The sequence below is a fragment of the Drosophila arizonae genome, chromosome 5, assembly GCF_054131065.1.
Source record: "Drosophila arizonae isolate 15081-1271.41 chromosome 5, UAZ_ARI_1.0, whole genome shotgun sequence".
In the NCBI taxonomy this organism is placed as follows: domain Eukaryota; kingdom Metazoa; phylum Arthropoda; class Insecta; order Diptera; family Drosophilidae; genus Drosophila; species Drosophila arizonae.
In genome coordinates this window covers 8,571,977-8,594,837 of record NC_142925.1, presented here as the reverse complement: position 1 = coordinate 8,594,837, position 22,861 = coordinate 8,571,977, and the positions used below count along the sequence as shown (strand labels likewise).

At 34.0% G+C, this 22,861-nt stretch overlaps 1 protein-coding gene across 5 annotated transcripts in view; it reads right to left on the bottom strand.

Moving 5' to 3' along the window:
- The window catches only part of Elk (Eag-like K[+] channel), an 85,446-nt gene that overhangs the window by 24,555 nt on the left and 38,030 nt on the right, over window positions 1-22,861 (bottom strand). For 4 of the 5 annotated variants that reach the window (XM_089469352.1, XM_089469349.1, XM_089469350.1 and 1 more), the window contains 7 exons: window positions 20,969-21,098; window positions 17,134-17,244; window positions 16,810-16,929; window positions 12,951-13,088; window positions 6,182-6,444; window positions 4,972-5,200; window positions 4,474-4,637 (listed from right to left, as the gene is read on the bottom strand). In XM_089469352.1, the coding sequence (XP_089325478.1) occupies window positions 4,474-4,637; window positions 4,972-5,200; window positions 6,182-6,444; window positions 12,951-13,088; window positions 16,810-16,929; window positions 17,134-17,244; window positions 20,969-21,044 (1,101 nt within the window). In that variant the 5' untranslated portion in view covers window positions 21,045-21,098. The remainder of the gene's footprint in view (window positions 1-4,473; window positions 4,638-4,971; window positions 5,201-6,181; window positions 6,445-12,950; window positions 13,089-16,809; window positions 16,930-17,133; window positions 17,245-20,968; window positions 21,099-22,861) is intronic. The other variant, XM_089469353.1, reaches the window with a different exon arrangement.

Genomic DNA, 22,861 nt, shown 5'->3' with positions numbered 1-22,861 from the left:
TGCACACATTTTTTGCGAAAATAGAAAAGAATAGAAAATAAATCATAACGGGTTTTCACTCGCGCCTTTTTTTTGGTATGAGAGACATCTCATATGATGATAATGAAATAAAAAAAAAAAACAAGAAGTTGCGTGCAATAGGCAAAGAGAAAAACGTAAAAGAAAATGAGTGTAAGGGGGGGCGCTAACCTGATGACGCGAAGTGTATATATATATATATATATATATATATATATAATGATAAATTAATTTTAATTTAAACATTTCTGGATTTATATTCAAGTCTATCACTTCGACAATTTTCCGAGCAATATATTCCAATGCCTGATTGCTTAATTTCAACAAATCTCAACATGCTTGAATTAAATATGAAGTGATTGATGAAATATGAATTGATTGATACAAGGAATACATTTACAAAATTCAAGGAAAATTCAGTCTCGTCCTGCACCAACGACACACAAACACACACACAATAATACAGAGTATACAATAATATAAAAAATATATATATAATAATACACACAGACAGATGAACAGACAGCTGAGAACATGCTGAGGCGATGTTGCTTTAAGAACGACGGCACAATAACTGCTTTTGTGTCGTCTTCTTTCTATAAGGATTTTCGCATTTACAAAGCCATGTGCGTGTGCGTGAGAGTGTTTGTGTGCGTCTGTGTGCCGTTGCCAGGCTAAATTGTAATTCATGTTGCAATTTGTGCTGCGCTTTCGCTTTCATTTGCTCGCCTCCCTTAGCCTCTTTGACTGGCTTTTGGACAAAGTTTTGCGCCGCCCGCACACATTTTGCTTACTTTGTCGCGCACAGCAACAACAACAACAACAACAACAGAAACTGAGAAAGCAACGTAACGTGAAGCAAGCTGCGTCAACTTGACTGTCATGGCAACTTCCGCTTCCGCTGACCAAGCTCTCCCTTCTCACACCTTAACTCACTCTCTCTCTCTTTCTCTTTTCTAACTGTTTTCGTCTTCTTTGGGGATCTCAAAGATAATTAAAACTTTGGAATCAACTAAATATGTAAAGTTTGTAGTGCATTAGCTGGAAATTGGTATGCAGCAGCAGAAACAGAAGAAAAACCAAAAAAAAAAAAAAAAAAAAAAAAAAAAAAAAGAAAACACTAAGTAAATCCAAGTCCAACATTTGTCAAAAGTAGCCAAAATAAAAGTATATTCATGTTTTTCGTGGCTGCAGCTACTTAAGAGCTTTAAAGCCACACGAAGAGGCTTACAACGCAAGCCAGAGAGGGACAGAGATAGAGCTGAGAGTGCGTGGGTAGCCCAACGAGCAGAACGGCGCCAATAATTATAACGCATTTGGGTTGCTTAAAAATATAAAGTTTTGTGGCCTTTTAGAGCCAGATTTGTTTTTGCGACCTTCGAAAATATTTAGATAAAATGAGCGAGACGGAGATAGGGCGAGACAGAACGAGATAAACAAGCAAGAGAAGTTGACCGAGCCTGTTAGCCTTGTTACGCTTGGCCTTGGCAGGGATTTCCACTTTGATTGCAACATGTTAAGGAGCTACACACCATGCTTAAGTCGACTTAAAACAACTTAAGTAGCTGACTCATATTCACAGCAAGTTGACAGCAAAATCAACTTACTAAGTAATTTTTTATTCATTTTGATTTTTCTCAGATATTTGATGCTCGCCCGAGCGCAAAAGTATTTCAACTTGACTCAACGAGGCAGCTGAAAATTTTTACTTGATTTGATCGACTTCGGCGTTAAACAGCAACTTTTCTGTGGCTAAAAACCGCAACAGCAACAACTACCATAAAAAGTTTGTTAGCCATGACAATGCATAAAATCAGTTAAAGGCCAGCTTCGAAAATTAAGTCAGAACAAAAAATGGCAACTTAAGACACAAGTGGCAGCATGCTTGAAATATGCTCTTGGCAGCATTTCATGTTGATTTCTTGATTTTTGTCATGCCCTATACATGCAGTGCGAAATGGGGTATTTTAGACAAAGGTATAAGCATAAATCAGGATGCCTCATATCTATTATTTATAAATTTTTCAATAAAAAAATATTTAAAATAAATAATCTTTCAAAGAATAATCTTAAAATTTTAGATTCCTATTTCTCAGAGAAAAAAAAAACACTATGTTCTTTTGTTTTATTTTTGATTAATTTTTAGATTTTTTTAATTTAGATATATATATTTTTTTTATAAAATTGTTTTTCTTCTATATTTTAATTTTTAAAATTTTTTTGTTTAAGCAATTTATATTTTTTTATTTTTGAACTTTAAATTTTATATGTATTAAATTTTAATTTTTTATAAAGATATTTAATTTTTATTTTCAATTTTTTTTTTTCTAAATTTTAATTTATAGAAAATTTTATATTTATTTTAATTTTTTTTTTTTTTTCAATTTATTTTCTAGGTTTTTGTTCATAATTTTATTCACTGTCCAACTTCTGATCAAAAAGTTCTCTAGTTGTATAAGGGTTTTGTACCTCGCACGGAAACAAGCTATATTAAACTAATTACGGCATTAAATTTTCACTTCTCAAATTAATTTTGCACCTTTGTAGTTTCGGCCAGCGAAACACGCGGTGTCTCATAGCTGAGCATCCAAAGCTATCAAGATACTCTTTTGTCAAGGTCTTTGGTCCGAGCACTTCAAGTGGAAAGCTGACTTCGCCCTGCAAAGTAGGAAACAAAACAAACTTGCGAGACCTAAGTAAAGTGCTTGAAAAGACGCGGACAAAATGATGGAGCAACAGCAACAGCAACAGCAGCAGCAACAGCAGTCGCCCCATTTTCAATACCTGTGCGCAAAGCGAATGAAGCTGTAAATGCCGCAAAATGTAGCATACTTTTCAGCGCTCAAATTTATTTGAAGCACATTTGGGTCAGAATAGAACAGCGACGAGGCCACACGCCTTTAATCCCTTGCAAGTGCGCTCAAGCGGATTCCATTCGCCGTGCCACATACTAAAGCAGCTTAAACGAATTGCGCAACGAATATAAATATGAAAACTATGCTGAAACGCTAATTACAACAGTGCTAAGCGATCTAAAATTTCTATCGTGCTCTATCTCTTGCCCCAACAGAAAACTTAATTAAATTGCAATGGCTATTAAAGCCAGCCAGACAAGTTAAACTCAGTCAAGTTAAACTGAGACAAGTTGAAAGTGAATAAAAAAAAGAGAGAGAGTGAGAAAGAGAGTGAGAGAGAGAAAGAGAAAAACTCAACAAAAATGCTAAGAACACATGCATTATGCATGCGCTGGCACAGTTTTATGCAAATCCTCTTTCAGCTATTTACCACTTGAAATTTTGGCTTAAATATTTGATGCCATCCCTGCTGAGGCTTCGGACTCGAGCTGACGAAAGGCCGTCGACAGCTAGGGTTCATTGATAATCCGAAGTGAAATGCCGATTGAACTCTCAATGCTTTGAGGCCAAAATTCGATTTCTTGTTTAAGCTGCTCAGCTATTTCAAATCAAGCAATTGTCTCAATCGAAGCCAATTAAATTTGTTTAGTCATGCAGGAGTGCAAGCTTAACCAAATTATTGTTGTGCAGCAGCAACAATATAAATATGTATTTTCAAATAGTTTTACTATCCTAATCGATTCAGCAATTAAAATAAATTATTATATATACAAAATAAATTTGCAGACTTAACGTAAATATATAATAATATAACAATATTAAAAAATGTTTTGAAGAGATTTAACTTAAGAAATTTATGGTTGAGCATCTATATATATAAAAAATAATAAAATAAAATAATAGTAAATAAATTTAAAAAATGTGCAGAAAGCTTATTGAGTTCATAAGCCTAGGCAAACACATTGAGATTTGAATGATATATAAAAATAAGCCACAAAGAGGACTGAGAGCAATTGATCCTAATGCCAATGTGTTTTATATTGAGATAAACAGAGAAGATGTGAAAGAGCTGAAATAGAGATAGCTAAAATGAAATTATGAAAGCCAAAGGCAGAAATGGAGATTCAAGAAAACCAAAGCTAATATAAATACAGCAATAAAATACGAAATTAAATGAACTAGCTTCGAGGCAACTTCTGTAAAAGAACAAGTAAATCTTAAATAAAGAGAACTTAAACTAACTTAACTAATTCAAGACTAAGGTACAATTGAATGTGCTATAAAGCTCAGAAGGAGAGTGAGAGAGAGAGAGAGAGCGGGAGAGAGAGGGTAACATCTGCTTGTACACGAGCTAAAACTAATTAAAATAAAAACAAATATTCAGTCACATCCGCCTAGAAAACCCAACCCAGACAGCGTTTGCATATCAAATGCAGCATATTCCTCACACACACACACACCCAACCAACCAGCGTAAACCAACCACAGTAAACCACCTGCTATAGCAATTTCCTGTGGTATGCAAATAGCAAATTTAATTTTTCAATTGCCAAGGCAATAAAACTATTTGTAAACGTTGTTTGGCAAACAATTTACTCACCTCGCCGTCGTACAAATCGGAGGCATACAAGTGATCAAAGGGCAGGGCAGCCAATAAATCGACGGCAAACCAGCCACGGAAATAATTGATGGCAATCTGTTTCGAATTGGAGACGACCTCACCTTTGCGTGAGACAAAGGTTGTGCGAAAATTCAATAAAATATCTGCAATAGAAAAGAGCAATAAATGAAAGAAGACAGAGAAAAAAAAATAGAAAAAGGTTAAATGTGGTGTAAGACACAAGACGGAATGCTACAAAACTAAAAAGCAATATTTAGCCTTAAGCTAAATTCAATTCCCAGTCAAGAATACAAAAGGCAATTGATGGGAATCTAAGTATGGCTAACAGGTTGTGCACACAAGAGTCTACACACACACACACACACACACACACCTACTCGCAATGCCCAAATGGACATTAAATGGTCATCGTCATCATCATCATCATCGCTCACGCCAATATCATGATTATCTGCTTTGTTGTATAGTGGTACTCACCCACAATAAATAGCGCCTCAACAATCACATCGGAGACCATCGTCTGTCGATCCGCTTTGGCAAATGCGGCATTGTAGGGCACCATTAATGCCACATAGAAGGTCGCCACCAATATGACCCAATCCCATATGCCTTTGAATACGCCATAATGGGGTAAAATCAAGCGTGACTTCTTTATCGATTGCGTTTTGTATTCGGGAAATGGTGCCTCAGTTGAATGCATAAAGTTCTACAATAAATAAATCGCATCAAAAGTCAATTTCAATAAACGAAAAAAGCTAAAGTTTCACTTAAACTGAATATCGCTAAAAATAAAATAGAACTATAGTTGTTATTTCAATTAACGCTATATTCATTGCAAAAGTATTGAACTTTTATATTCATAAGCATCATAATTTATATAAATTTTAAAGTACAAATTTAATACAATTTTTACTGGCTTCCAATATAAATAAATTTGTACGAGAAAAGTATATATTTAATCATATTTTCCTTAAATTCTTTGAAAAATAGTTCTCTATTAATATTTTGATTTTCTAAATTTATTTAGAAATTCTTATGAATAAAAAATCTGTAAAATTTCAATGTAACTTAAAAAAAAGGTATTAAATAATTAATACACAAAATATTATAAGTTTTGGAAAATCAGTATTTGCAAAAAAAAAAAATTTAATAGTTACAAAAAGTAAAAATCAATAAAAGAACAATTATTATTTAAAATATTATGGCCCATTTTGTAATCAAATATGACTATAGTCATACAACATAAATATCTGATATAAAAATCTTTACAAGTTTAAAAAATTCAAAAACTAGTATACCATCAACAAAAAACAATTCCTTTTATAGTAAAACATAAAGTTATTTATTAAAAATTTAAACTAAAAAAAAAAAAAAAATTTAAAACTAGTTCAAGTATTACAAAAAAATATATATGTATATACAAAAATAGCACAGCTTAATATCCTCTAAATTCAATTTAAATAATACGCCACACGTTGAGTGTGTATGTTGAGCCATTACCTTCAACAGGAACCAAAGTGGATTAAAAACGATATACGTTTAATTGAATTTGGGTCGAAATGGCCCTGGCGCCGCTCTCGTGTTTGTATTAGGATAAGTGTGTATGTGTTTGCATTGGTATACGTGTGCTTGTATATGTGTGCATGCGCATTTGGTGGTAATTCAGTGGATTGGTTATCATACTCACATTGCCCAGCTTCAATTTGGTTTTGACACCGCCCTTCTCGGGCTTGTAGTGCCCAGATAGCTGATATAGAACCGCACGACTGCGACGTCTGCCCATATTACAGCCTGCAGGTACATCCAAATTATTGCCCTCGCTGGCTTCCGTATCGCCGCCATCCCCGGCGCCCGGTCCGCCCAGGCCGGGCAGGCCGCCCAGGCCCAAAATGCCGGCATTCGATCCGGCACGGAATCGAGCGCCCAGTAGTGCAGCTGTAAGGGCAAAAACTTACAGATTCGCAACGCAAAAAATTTCAAATTTTGGAAGCAGCAGCCGCAGACGACAGTCGCGATTTATTAATTTATTAATATATGTGAATTATTAAAAGTTGTTTGTTTTTTTTTTTTTTGGATTTTGGGTATTATTATTTGGGGTTGGTTTATTTGTTTTTATATGTCGGTTTAATTACAATGATGATGCCGGTTAGAGTAAGAAAAAAGAGCATAAAGAAAGAAAATATACAGATATTGTACAAATACAATTTGAATTAAATTTAGTTAATTAACAAATTTTAATTTTAATTTTTTTTTTTTAGTCAATTTGTTATACAAATTATTTAGCAAGAAGCTACAAAAGACTTACACACACACACACACGTACAGATAAACACACATAGACAAAAGTGGAGTCTCGAAGCGACACAAAGCACAAGCTGTAGTGTTTTTTATAATCGTAATTTTAGTTTATTTTTGTTTTAGTTACTTTCACATTTACCGTTATTGAAGTGCTTTGGAACAGTTTATTAGTCAAAATGCAATTTCATCTAATGCATGCAGCAATATTTATGTGATTTATACCTTAAGCAAATTTAAAATGGCAATGTTGGGTATATTAGTTGTAAGGAACATTCCATAAAGGATATGCAGATGCTTGATCAGAATAATGAACTGTGTTGTCCGTTCGTCCGCCTGTCCATCTGTCAGACTAATACTTCAAACTAAACGATTTTATATTTAAATTTACATATTTTATATTATGCATTTTGAGCTCGGCCAAAGGTCTGTGTATCTCTTCATTTATTATAAGATACTTTTTAGTTTTCCATAAAGTTGCATAAATTTTTATCATTTTTCGCAAAGTTTATGGTTTTAATTGTTTTCGGCCATGAAAATATTTATATTAAAAACGTTTCGCCATAAAAGTATTTCGCTTGCCATTGCAGCAGCTATAAAAAAAAGCATTTAATTAAAAGCGAAATGGAAAAATTTATTTGTTATTTCAATTTTAATTCATAAATGCATGCGAGAGTCAAGCAACTGCTTACCCATATCATATCAGACCAAGCCAAAAAGAAAATATATGAGTAGTTAAGTAAAACCATGGCACATGAGCTTAAAAACAATCAATCACAGCCTAGTCCAAGCTTCGTGCCAAATTCTGATGTCTGTGAATCTGCGGGCATGTAAACACGGCTGGTATGCCAACTGAGTGTCAAGAGATGGAAGGTGAGCGGAGCCTGGATAAAGGTAGACCCCAATCTCATATACACCAAGCACAATGGCTGCAACCTCAAACAGTCTCAAACGGTCTCATTAAATTTAACTCAATTTTGTTTTTTTCTTGCAACTCAAAGGCAGCGCGTGCTGCTATAAATTACAATTAGCTTGATTGTGAAAAATTTGACCCAACAAAAAAAAAAAAAAAAACAAGAAAAAAAAATTAAAACAAAAATGATACAGAAATGGGGTAAGCAACAAGAATCACAACAAATTCGGCATACTAATTATAAGGATTTCATTTTCGATATGCTAACAAAGTGTAAAAATGCTTCACGCTTGCTTCATTAAAAACGCTTTATTTTAAATAACAAAGGTGAAATGAATTTTTAAACACAATTGGATTACAATCTGACGGTATTTGAGCTGACAGAGAGAAATAGAGAGAGAGAGTATAGAGCACGAGAGACAAAAAATATATGAAAGTTTTCTAAAGCGTATAATAACATATACAAAATAAATCTGTAAGAAAAAAAAAAAAAAAGATATGTGACCTAAAAATATAATTAAACAAGTAAGAAGGCTTTAATCGAGACTGCTTAACTAGGAGATACTCTGAGAGAGGCCAGTGACCTTGAGGTGTCAGTGAGCTTGGGGGGTAATAGAGTATCAAAATTACATAAATTCAATTATAAGTTACATAATTTTAAAATTAGGAAATTTTAAAAGTGCATAAAAAATTATCAAAAATTTTATATATAAAAAAATTATATATATATAATTATATAGGTAGACGAGCTATAAAATTAATAAATTATACCAATAAAATTATAGTTTTTTTTTAAATATATTTATATCCATTCTCATCCCAAAGGGTATTCAAACATAGCTGCAACAACTTTTCGTAGATATCTCTCGAAAAGCAGGCGTAACAAATTTGATTTCAATTTCGAAGTCAAAATCCAGACGCAGTCCCGAACCCAAACACAGACCCAGACCCTGGTCCAGTGTGAGGCTCAAAAACCCCGAAAGCGAGCCGGAGTACCCTGCGTAGCTGTCATATCGAAATGCCAATTAAGCTGCCAGGCACCTACTCAATGATCCGGGCCGCGAGCTACCAAAAAAAAATTTTTTTTCTTTTTTTTTTTTTGGAGTTACCCAAAATTGAGGCCGCACGTTTCGTACGCTCCACGCATACGGAAAACAACTCCAAAAGCAACGAAAATAAAATGTATTGAAGGGCAAAACAGAAATATGGCAAAGCAACTGCAAAATATGCGCGATTCAGTGAAGTGTGGCAAATGCCGAAGAAAAAATTGCTTATATATAAAAAAAATGTCGCACATGCCGCGCAGGCGAAAAATTGTTAAGAGTAGCTGCTGCTGCTGCTGCGGCAGCTACTCCAGCCGCATTCCTGACAGGCCTAATGATGTGTAAAATGACGGTCATTTGAACTGTCGCTGGCCGTGGCTCGCTCTCACACAACTGTCGCTGCGAATGATAATTCAATTGGCCTGCGAATCTCGGCTCATCGGCCACATCAAACGTGGCAAATTCCTCACAAATTTACAGCCTAATTACTTGTTGGCCTCACTCTGTGTGCATATTTCATATCACATGGCGCTTGGCTTTCTGACAAACCGCAACGCTGATGTCAATTGCCCACTCAATGTGCGAGCCAGCGTGACAGATTTACGGCAAATGTCAATGTTTTGTAATTAAATATTATTACCGATGTGTATTTTCGCCGGATTACGTATACGTCGTGTGTGAGCCGATGCGCATTAATGTGTGAGAGGTTGCCAATAGTGAAGTAGACAGCTTTCTCTAAATAAAGGAGTGAGCCATAATGTATATTACGTATACGTAATATGCTGGATAAATATTTGCAGGTTCAGGTGCGTTTAAATCTTAAAGGCATCAATAAAATATATGCATAACAAAATAAATTTGCTCTACTCTCTTCATTTAACCAGCAAATATCTGGCTTAAATATTAAGCTCAAAAGAATGTATATTACGTATACGTAATGTGTCTGACATATGTACACACAATATTAAATTTTTTACGACTTAATGTGACAAAAGTTCGTAATTAAATAAAACTGCTTTAGCGCTAAGCTCTTCTGCAAGATAAACTTTGAATACTTCAAATTATTACGCATACGCCGCATAGGTGTCTGCAATTGGCATTTATATCGCAGCAGACAATAGCTTAAGGCTAACCATAAAAGAGAAGAGATTTTGAGCACATAACTGCTTGCAAATTGATGAATCCAGGCAATTGCAAATATCGCGTATACGCACTGGAACTCTTTATATATATTACCTATACGTAATCGCATATTATATTATTAATTAGCCTTTGCCTTGAAAATTCAACACTTTTAACTGTTTCTTTTGAAATGCATTTGTATACTATTTGCAAAAAAATAAAATTGACTTATATTACGTATACGGCATAAAAACGGCTTAGCTAACATAAAATTATGCATAATTTTAAAAAATATTAAATATTATTATTAATTTTATATGCAACTAAATTTTATGCTGTAAAATTTTGCATATAATTTAAAAGTTAACTAATTAATATCGCAAAAAAGTGTTGCCAATAAAAATTCAATTCATTTTACAATCAATTCAATTAAATTTGCTAAAAGAGAAGCCGCCAACAATATGATATATGATTATGTCATATTCCTTTGCTAGACTCCCAAGCATCTGCAACAAATGCCACTGGACACACGCTGTAATTAATGCAATATAAATTGCAAATTTCCTGCATATTAACCGCATGACATGCGCTCAAGCGCTGTCAGAAGCAAATGCATGTTAAGCAGCTGGAAAGCCAAACCACATTCCAAACCCTCTGGCCAATGCGCATGCAACAGCTGCAGATAAACTTGAAATTTTACAATTTATTTTTGTAATAATCTGAGGAAAAAAAGAAAAGTATTTTAAGTGCTCATTTCAAGCTGAATGAAAACTGTGAACGAGCGTTTGTTTGTTTTGAGCTGCTCATCCTGTCAGTGCTTTGCATGAGTGCACAAGCCCACAGAAACCACAAACAGGAAACAGAGAACAGACGACAGACCAAACCAGACCGGAGCAGCTCAAGACAAGTCGAGTCAAGTCGAGAGTCAAGAGTCAAGTGAGTCTGTGAGAACAAAGCCGCGACTGCTGAATAATGATGCTAATAAAACTGCAAATGAAAGCAGCCAGAAAACGTCAGAGTGCAAGGCAGCTAAACAATGCCTGGAGTCTGTCCACAAGCCAAAACCCTCCAGACCTTAGTTATGTACCCAATAATTTACCCAGTCCGCTCACTAATCCGCATTAGTTGAATGCGCAATGACCTACGCGAATAAATTCACTTCATGCGCACAATCCAAACAATTCACTTGGCATTTTCTGTTTGCAATTGTTTTAGTCCCTCTCTCTCCCTCTCTCTCTCTCTCATTCTCCCTCTGTCATCCTTTCCTTTGAGAATTGTCTGACTGCACATCAATATTTAAGCATGCCAGTTGCTTAATTCACAGCCCTCGCTGTATTATTCAGACTAAGCTAATTCAGTAAATTCGGTTGTCAGCATATTTAATGCGTAATCGGGTCGACCGAACGCAGGTGAGTAATAGTTGGAGGCCTAATTGGGTTCCTGACAACGCTCAACATATTTAATGACAAATTAAATATTTATTTCATTTGACGTTATTTCAATTCAAATCAGAGCTAAAGCTTTATTACCTGAATATCCATTTGATTTACAGAAAATAAATAAATTATATTGAAACTAAAATGAATTTGCTATTAAATTGAAACTAAAATGAAAACAGGGATAAACCGATTGTAAAATGTATTCTATATTTAAAATTCAACACATTGAATACATTTATACTGAGTGGAAACTTTGCAATTTTAAACTGAATTCAGAAAAAACAAATTAAAATTAAATTTGTATTAAACAATAAAATAAAAACGATAAAGTCTTAAATTTTTCAATCAATTAATTTATATATTTTAAAAAATTAATTTCAGCTTAAAATGGAATTAACAGCAGATAAAAATAGTCATAGATCTAAATTAAAGCAATGAAAAATATATACACTAGCAAAAACAAAATTCAAATATTAAAAACTTGAATTCAGTAAAATATACATAAATTGAGTCAACATCAAACAAATCTCATTTTATACTTAGCTGGTATTAAACCCAACTTTAAATGTCACTTTAAGCCGAGTAAATCCCATTAGGAAAACTACGTGGTGCAAAATTTATCAAATCTGCTCAGCTCAGTCAAAAAGTTGACAAAATGGAATTAAAAACACTAAAAAAAAAGTGCACAGGGTTCGAGTTAAATATTTATATGCACAAGCTCAAAGCATTCTACAAAAAGAAGAAAAAATCAAAAATGCTGTTAACTAACGAAACACGAAGATGTTAACCAAAAAGTCAGTCAAAAATAAAGTTGACATGACAGCGAAAAAAAAAAACACTAAGAGAGCTCTCGTTGAGACTGCTCGACTGGGAGTTCACCTGAACCCAGCATAGAGCTGATATTGCATATTGCATTCACTTAATATTTCTATTATGCAACCATAACACACAAAAAAAAACTCTGAAGTCTTCAACGCTAGCAGTATAAAAAAGATCATTTACTATCGATAATAAAGAGTTATCGATAAACAGTTGATATAGAATTTGAGCTAGGGAGATATCTAGATATCTACCTTCAATCGGACTAACTAGATCAACCCATCTTGTCACTCAGTTCAGTAATATATATACTGTTGCTTCCATATATAGAGCTTCTGTCACGGCTCCTTCACAAAAATTATATATACCCTGATTTCCCATTTTCAATGGGTATACAAAATGAAACAAGAAAATGTGAGCAGCACACAGAGCAACCGCAGACAGGCGTGACAACGTTTGATACATGTACATATATATGACAATATATATAGACATATATGTATATATATGCTCATATCACGATGAGAGTCATTTATACATACATATATCATGATGATTCGCCTTCTGACAAGACATTTTGCTAAACCAATTTTTCAAACATTTTCACATTTGTTGTTATTTTATTCGTTTATGGATTATTTAACTTTGGGGCGCGTGTGATTTGTGCTTTGTGTATTACAAGTTGATTGTGCATTTTTAGTGTGGGCGTGTCAATTGTTAATAATGCTTGCTTGATACTTTGTGCGCGATAATGCATTTGCTATGTGGCTTATACAGTATTTATTTATTTCTTGGCATTTGAGCTATCAAACATGGCATACTTACCGCTATCACACTCCTCGTTCACATTCATCTCGAGCATCTTGGTGTGTGTGATGTCCTTGTGGGAGGCCAGGAAGAGCACCACCTCGCGCTTCTCATTTTTAATGGGCACAATGTCAAACAGACACCAAAAGGGCGCACCTGGATTAAGAGATAAATTATGACATTGACGTGTTAATTAATTAAAATGACCCTGGCCACGGCACAGGTCTCTGTTGCCAGCTGTAAAAACTGAAAAAAAAAAACAGATACACAGACACACAAACACACGCACACACTCACACAAAATAGCTGTATATAATCATAATAAACGGTAAATAGCGGGCATTTAAGTTGAATAGCTGCAGAGCAGATTTAGTGACCATGGCGAACGTTTGATGTAAACAGCTACAGCTATTTGAGCGATGCTAAAGACGCCTTTGTCTGCACAGCAGCAGGAGGCGTGGCCGTCGAGCCAAGGTCTATTATGTTGGGTAGTATTTAAGCGAGCATTGCTTTGATGCTGGTGTCCATGGAGAAGACGTTTCTCAGTAAACACAAAAATAGAAGAACAGGCACAAGGAAGTGCAAAAAGCTCATCAAATTTAATGAAACTGGAGGTGAGGTTGGCTAAATTAACAGAGCCTATAATAGTGAGAACTATTTGAAAGTAATGTATACTACTGTTGAATTGAGTTAATAATCTTGTTGAGTTTTACCCTGCAACTGTGAGAGATAAAACTCTTTCAGTTTATATATTATGCATTAGATGATTAGATTTAGCTCTCTGCTTGCTCCTATATACCCTCCATAAACGATTCAAATATATCAAATGAATACTCCTTGCTAACTGTAACATATGTATTTATCGCAGAGCTTGCAAATATCCCTCGAGTGTTTCTCAAAACTCACAATTTAAATGCACACTTTGAGAAAAAGATATCTAATTTATTTATGATTGATATAGTAAATTCTATAAATTATTTTAAAAATCTTATTTAAATTAAATTATTAAAAATCTTTATAAAATATTTAAAACTCGAGCAAAATCAAATATATATTTCAAAATATAAAAAAAATATATATTTAAAAATATTACGTTTAAAAATGAATATTCACATTTTTTGAGAATATCCACAAATATATTATTTATCCCAACTCTTTATAAACAGAAAGACAATAAAATATACTTTTTTCTATTGCCTCATATACATACATATACATATATATTATATTCCCACACTCGGTTGACCTCACAACAAGAACAGTAAAACTAATATACTCTTTATAAATGGTTCATATTGCAAAAAGACAATTAAATATATTTATTTATTTACTTTTTCTATTGCCTCAAAGCGGACAACCAACAAATAAACAGACATACATATCGACTTTATTATTTTCATTCAAATAACTTTTAACAATTTCATTGGACCATATAAAATTTCATTTGTGGTTGAACAATTTGAGGTTTTGCTGCATATTTTTGATTGTTTTTTTTTTTTCTGTTAGCAAAACAGTTTAAAACTTTGACTCGACAAAGCGAATGTTAATTAACATTTAATGGTATGCAGAAAATGATTGCATATCAATTTGATTAAACCACAATTATTAATGGCCGCCAAGAGTTTTAATTACAAATTGCTGCATAATTTATAATATTAATAATTAATAATAATAGAGGGGGCTATTTATCTAATAAAAGTTGTTTAAACGAAGTGCAAATTGGAAAACTTGTTAGAATGGCGCGTGGATAATATTTAATAGCCCGCCTTAGCCTTTGGCCACTTGGCTGATTAATCGTGACTTCATTAAAGCACAACAAAAAACAAATTGAAATAAAATAATGTGAAACACGCGATGAGAACGTGCAAAAATGCTGCGAACAAATTTATTGTTTTGTGCGCACACACAACAAGTGGCTGAGTGTGGTATGGGTGTGTGTGTGTGTGTGTGGGTGTGTGTATGTATAACCTCTGCTCCTGGGAGACAGCGAGAAACCACAGGCGGTTACTGCTGCTGCTGCTGCTGCCAATGGAAACTAGTTCAAGGCAAAGCTCCTCTAACTCAATAAAGTCAAGCTCATGCGAGCCACGCACCGGAAAATTGATGCGGCAACAGGAGCAGGAGGAGCAGGAGGAGCAGGAGCAGTAGCAGCAGCAGCAGCAGCAACCGCAGCAGGCTGTATCTTAAATTAAAAGTCAATACGAAGATGGTTAAAAGCGGCTATAGCTGAACGCCAGAGGCAAACACTTGAGACAGTAGCACCACCGCCTCCTCCTCCCTCCCTCCTCCCTCCACCCAACTCCTGCTGACTGTTGCTGGTTTACCAGCAAACAAAAACTTTTTGTGCAATCGGCGCACGTGGACGTGTGCCACAATTGACTTACAGCTTTTCACTTATTACACAATTGTGTTGCTGCTGTTGTTGTTGTTGTTGTTAATATTGTTTTTGTGGCTGCTGTTGTTTGGCCAGCAATTGTGATAATCCTTTGGCAGCTGTTTTTCAAAACTTTGCACAATTTCCTCTCATGTGGCAGGCCACAGCTTTTAAGTTGGCTGCGGTTGCCTGACTCACACACACACACACACACAGCTCATGCTTAGATGACACTTGCTGAAAGTGAGACTTTCATGAGCCAGGAATATGTCACAGTGGATTAGGAAACAATTTCCCAGCGCCTCAACAGATCAAACTAGGCCTTGGGCTACTTTTATTGTGGCAGGCGTGAAATTGTGAGAGCTTAATAGACTCCTGAAAGCTTAAGCTTGCATAAATTTCATTGAAGAAAAGTGTTGTCTAATAATTGTGGAAAACTGTGTTTTAATGCAAATGCTTATAGGTAATACAAAATAGGAATTCCAGCTTTATGTAAAATCTAAACAAAAAGTCTAGTTATACACAGTCGACAAATATCTATGTTTGAACTTAATGCTTTCCGCTGCGCTATGCCCCAATTAAAACTTAGAATTAGTTCAGACGGCTCTCTCTCTTTATCTCTCTCACTCTCTGTCTTCCTCTCGCTCTCTCTCTCTCTCTGCAGCTTGCAGTCAATAGTGCGCGACCATTAAAACTTCGCCAACTATGCTTTAAAATTCTGTTAGCTATAGCTTCATCCACTCTATGAAGGCCACAACTGCCGCAGCTGTAAAGCTTTCATATAGTTAGAATCTGTTTTCAACTTTGATTATCTAGAAATGCAGTTTCTAGGGCTACAACAGAGCCATAAAAAAATTTTTATATTCTTTATATATACTAATTAAATAGATCTGGCCAATATTCCTTATTATCCTATGGGGGAAGAAAAAAAACACCTAAAAAAATCTTTCAAAGGCTGTATTCCTTAAGCAAACTTACACTTATAACTGAATACACTGAACTAAAGAAATCTCAACTGAAAGTCTCTTAAAGCTCATTGAAATATTTCCAGCTTAAGCATGAATAAATTATAATTTTCAATAGGATATCTCCAATTTGCTCTCATAACTGGATTAAATCTCCTTTCAATCACATTGTGCCCTCTCTCAATTTCAAAAGAAACTTTAACTAATTTATCTAAACCTGACCGCAGCCTGTTGTCAGCTGTTGCAGCAGGAGCAGCAGCAGGAGCAGGAGCAGCAGCAACTTGGCATCTTTTGCGTTTTAGCTGCCGCAAACAGCTGGAGCATGTAATTTCCTCTTTGTTGCTCACAAATTACCTCAAATGCTAAATGAACTTGAAACAACAGCAGCATCACAACAACAACAACAACAACAACAGAAAAAGAAATGCTTTTAATTAAAAATGAAAACAATTTACAGCAACAATTTCTCACAATTTGCTGGGCAAGTGTTTAGCTTCTTTTGTTATTGTTGTTGTTGCTGTTGTTGCCAGTGTCTTACCTTCCTTTTTGTAGAAAATAACTTCCAACTTTAGTTCCGTCTTATTTGAAAGACTTTTCTCAATTTGCTGCTTGTGCTCCTCCTTTGTATCCGGCCCGTAAAGGAAATGACATGAACAGCCTGTTTTTGTGTTGTTGTTCATTCATTTTCGCATGATTGTTGTTGTCGTCGTCGTCGTCGTCGTCATCGTCGTTGGCAAACAATTGAATAAAATGTACAAATACATTCAACTGAGTATTGAAGTGTTGAAGCAGCTTGTTGCTATCCGTCAATTCGACAGTCAGTCAAGTTCGGTCGGCGTCGCTCTTAGCTCAATTGTCTTACCCTTTTGCATAATTTGCGCGCGTGAATATCCTGTCAAGTCCACGAACCCATCCGAGCAATAAACAATTGGATTGCCATTTGCCTGCGCATTGCCAAGCACAAAATTCGAATCTGCAAAAGAAAATTGAACGGCAGTGAGAGAGTGCGAGGGAGACAGTGTGAAATGACAGACGAAATGTATATACATACATACATATATATACATACATATATAACATTTCATCATTTTTTATTTGACTTCATAAATAAGTGAGTTCCATAATAATTACTTAACTTAAACGCTTGACCTTTGTTATTTTTCCACTTTTTTCTAATAAAACAAATAACAAATATTTTCATTTTCAACACACAAAAAACAAATTTAATTAAAATTCAGCTATGCTCAATTCGCTGCATTCACTCCACATATTTTTTTACGCTGTCTCTGAGCTGAACGTAAAAAACAAAAACAAAAGCTTATTTTTATGTTTTCTTTGTTTCTGCCTTGCCAATACCCAAAAGAGAAAAACTTAAATATGAAAACATGAAAATGATTTTACGTATTTTTGTTTACAATAAAGGAAAAATAGTAGGAAAAAAATGATTAAAGCCTTGATATTTCATATTGTTTACAGAAAATTTAAGAATTTTCATATACAGTTCAGATAGCTGAAATAAATATTACGCATACGAAGCGTACGCTTCATCAACTCTTGCGTTCGTTTAAGCTAATGCACTTGATTTTAATCAGACCAATATTTATTTAGCTTTATGGGGAGAAATTAACGCAGCTGATGAAAAGTCTATTAAAAGCGCAGCTGTGAATGGGGTCGCAACCCCTGGCTTAAGCATTTCTATATAAATAAGTATAAAGCACACATGCAAGCAGCCAGAGCTATGAATAGCTAGAGCATAAATATCAATTTGCATTTACTCAGCCCCATTCAGAAATGCAATAATCGATCTACACAAGAACTAACAAGCAGCAAATGCAATGTAAATATTTCACACAGCCAGCATGAACAATGTTAATAATCATTTTTGATAGCATTACAAAGTTAACTGGCCCAAGATAAATCACATTCTTGGCTGCCGGCCACATTCTGGGCATATTAAACACTTGACTGGGCCGCACTCAGCTGCAGCAGCTGCTGACTAGTCAAAATTTAAATACATATATGTATATACGATATATATATTTATATGGATGGGAAATTTATGTCTATGGCGCTGCGCACTTTGTCAACGCATTAAACTTGCGTACAACAACAATCATACGCCATGTGCGCCCAGCAGACAAATCACTTGCAGGCTTTGCCAGCACTAAAAATTATTGCCTGTCGACTGTTCCTTACGTGTGAGATATATCAAAATATGCGAGTGTTACTCTAGGTCACCAGAATTATTAATTAAGCGAGTGCTGCTAAGGTCAGTCAAGACAGACATTAATTATAAATACAGGTGCATTTGTTGAGACTTCATAAGGGATAAGCTACAGCAGCGCAAACAGGATTTTGTCTAATAGATATGATTAAGTACATTATTAATTTACTTAATTTAATTTATCATGGCTGTAAATTGAGCAATAAAACTTGGTTTGTTATGCTAATTTTAGTACATTTATCTTTGGTACAAACTGTAAGCTCATTCTTTGAGAATTGCGTAGAAAGGTATTTGTAGTAGCAAAAATAATTAGCAGCGCAATTAATAATAATAATAATATAAATAAATTAATAAAATTATAATTTTTAAAATGTATTTATTAAATTAATTAATTCATTAATTTATTAAATTACATTTAAAAATGTATTTATTAAATTTATTTATTTATTAACAAGTTACAATTAATATAAAATATTTATTAAATTAATTAATTTAATTGTTTATTAACTGTTTTAATCAAAAAATGCATTAATTAGTAACTGAGAAATTATATTGGTACATAGATCGAAGTTTGCCATTTATTTTACAATATATACATACAAAACAATAAATAAATAAAATCAAATGAAAAAGAAAAAGAAAAAAAAAAGAAATTGCAATACAACACAAACATTTCGTATAAACAAACATATCTTAAATCATATAGGGCAACAAAACTCATCAAATGAAAAACGTAGTGTCAAGATAACATGAAAGCATCTCATATCTATCATCAATCAGTCCTCGTGCAACTAACCAAAAACTTTGTAACTCCCATCGACTGCTGCAGATGACAATTTTCACATACATCATAATATAATATTCATGTACACATGCGAACAGCAGCAGAAAACAATTCAAAAACAAAAACTATTGCCTCCCATGTCTTGGCGTTTATTTGGGAAACATGAGATGACAACTCATAAGCAGAGCGTGTTCCATACCCTTGTTTCCCATTGAGATGCCAGATGTGCACTAAATGTCGCTGGCGGGCAGAGTCAAAAGGTTAAGCGATTGCATAATCAACAAGTTGATTATGAAACGGATTTACGTGTTGTCAGCTAATGTTATTTCCATTGTTTAAGCCATAAAAGTTGACAGTTAAATTTGGCATAAAAAAGAGAGCAAAGAAAAAGAAAACAAAAAATAAAAATATAGCAGAAAAATTAAAAATGAAAAGCTTATGACAAATGGAAAGCATTTTACGAGTTTCCTTGTGCTGGCGGCGCCTTTTGTGCTTGCCGTTGCCAGGCGACACAGGACACAGAATACACAGAGCACAATAAGCACACACACACACACACAGTCACAGACATACACACATATGTAGTTTTAATTTAACAGCGAAGATTTCTATTGGGACACGCATTGTCCTTGTCCCTGTGTGTTCGCCCTTTTAGCCAATATGCTGCCTGCTTTTGTCTGGCTCACAGCTTGAATATATTTTCCACTCTTCTGTGGGTTCGCTCCCAGCATGCACCCGTTTAGCTCTGTGAGATTTTTTATGATCTACCCAAATGCCGCTTTGGCTTATGCATATATACATAGCGTAATGTTACGTTATGTCAGTGGCCGCTCAATAAAACACGCATAAATAATACATTGAAAATGATATATACATATACATACAAGTATACATACATATATAAAAGCAAGCTGGATGTCTAAGTAAATAGCGTTTAACTTTTGCTTTTTATGCCTGGCTCTGGGTATTCTCAATTTTTGCTCCGCATTTCCGCCGGGAGGCACTTTCATGCCCATAAAGTATTAATCAGTACACTCATAGCTGTTGCTGAGTCGTCAAACGTGCATATAGCTCCGTGAGAGAGTTTCAACTTGTTAATGGAAGCTATGATAGCTCTATAAATATATTTATATATTGCGTGACAAAATTATAATACTATCTAAAAGGGTGTATACATCTGTATATTGAAGTATTATAATTCTGTCACGTTTAATGTTGAATGCCAGGAAGGAGCGTCTGAAAAGTAAATAGACCCGCATGGACCTTTAAAATCTGTTTTTTTATTCACTTGAAAATCGATACAGAACGCATTAATTAAAATTTAAAGTTTATTTGTGAGTTGAGCCTCGAATCAACAATAAAATATTTTATGAGCTCATTTAAGTTTGAGAAGAGAATTCGACTTATGAATAAACTATATATATAAAATCTATAAGTAAAATGTAACCAATATTCAATATTGGATTTAAATTTACTCATATCTCGCATTAACTCTCTTAAATGTGTTGATGTTTCCATTTATTTTTATTTATTTATTTTTTTTTTTATAAAATTTAAAACGCTTAGTATATTTAAACATAAAATTTAATGCGTGCCCCCTCTCGTTGCATCTATTTTTGCACATTTATTTTAATATCAAACGCATTCCCCCAGCTGCTTCGCATTTTATATTTAATTCATTCTACTTACGCGTGCCATCGAAGCGTGTAGCGATTGTGTCCAGGAATGTATTTTGGGGCGCTAACAGCCCCTTGCGGGCTGGCATAGGAATCTTGATGGCCGGTGCGCCTCAAGTAGCGCCGCTACGGTCTGGGCAGAACTGCAAAATTATAGCAATACGAAAAGACAAACGACAGACGATTAGTTTAATTGACAAGTTAATTTAGCCGTTAATCATTTTGTAGAACATTTCGTAATCGCAATTGTTATGCTCGGATTTGTTGATGGCTTGTTGGTAGCCACACCAGGCGTACAACTAAAGTCGTTTATCAACTATGCAACAGGCAGCACGAACACACACATATACGAAAACACAAAAATTAATTCCATTTGCCACACGGCGCCCACATTTACAGTTGCGGCCACAATTTGTGGTTAGAGAGCGGCTGAATAAAAATATGTATATATTTATAATAAATTGTGTGTGAAAAGTAAGTGTAGAAATTTATGGTGGACATTCAAGCACTCTGTAAAAATGTTTATCAAAAATAATAATGTATTTATAAAAAATAAAATAAAATAAGAAATAAAAAATAAATCAATAAAATAAAACTTAAATTTATTTTCTATGAATCGACAAACCTAGCAGCATTTAATGCCCTATTAAAAGAATTAATTATAAATTGTGTTTACAAATTAAAACAAAAAAAAAATAAATAAAAATAAAATTTAAAAAAATTACAAAAAAATAAGAAAAAAATTCAAGCCCTAAAGGCAATAAATATAAAGAACATCAGCATGAAAATGTTAAGCGTAACAAGTTATGCTCAACACAAATGAAGATAGTTTATGCTTTAGTTAACTAATTGCTAACAACTTTCAATGTTATACCTATTTACTGGGCCATAAAGTTTGCGGCAAGTTTAAAATGCTCGTTAGCCCTTTAACACAATAAGCCAAAGTCGATGTGCAAAACATCAATTTTACTGACGTTTTTAATATTTTCTTTACTCTTTTTTGCACAGGCAGCTGCAACAGCGGTTAGCACTCAGGTGCCACGTTGGTGTAAATGCTGAGTAAGTAAAAAAAAAATGAGAGAGAGAGAGAGAAAAACTTCCTGAGTACCAACAGCAGCAGGCAACAATAACCGAGCAACCGCAACACTGACAGCTGTTGCGCCTGAAAGCATCGTTTATATATAATATTTTTTATTATTGAATGGGAAAATGAGTAAATGGCATTAAATTTCTAAAGGCGATAAGGGAAATGGTTACGTTTATATGTATTTGTGTGTGACGCAGAGAAAGAGAGAGAGAGACAGAGTGAGACAGCGTGAGCGCAAACGAGGGTTAGCCAAATGTTTAGATTCTTATCAGTCAACATTGACATTCCATACATAGCCCCACAGTGGCAATTGATTAAGGTTTATGGTTATGACCCAATGACATTGGCTGCGAATAAGACAGATTTCGGTGTCGAGAATAATGAATGCTTAAATTTAGAGTTCAGTAAGGAAAGATATTATGCTTAATTAGGCTTGTTTAATACTAAAACAAGTAACGTAAAGCTTTACAAGCAGAAGGCAAGTTGATATATTAAAGAAAAATTAGTTATGCTTTAAAAAATATATTAAAAATATATTTAGAGTTTTCTTTTAATATTTAAAAAAATATATAAAAAATATGTTTTAAATAAATTTAAAAATATATCAAAACAAATTTTTTAATATAGTAAAAATTAAAAAAAAAAATAATAATAATATTGTATTTAAAAATATATAGTAAATAAAAATATTTTTTCAATATAAAAAACCATATATTTGTAATTTTAAAAATAAAATAATTTCTAATGTATACAAGCAAAGCTTCCTTAAAATTTTGTGTCTGTACTTTTTTTATTTGTAATTCGGAATGAGATATACAA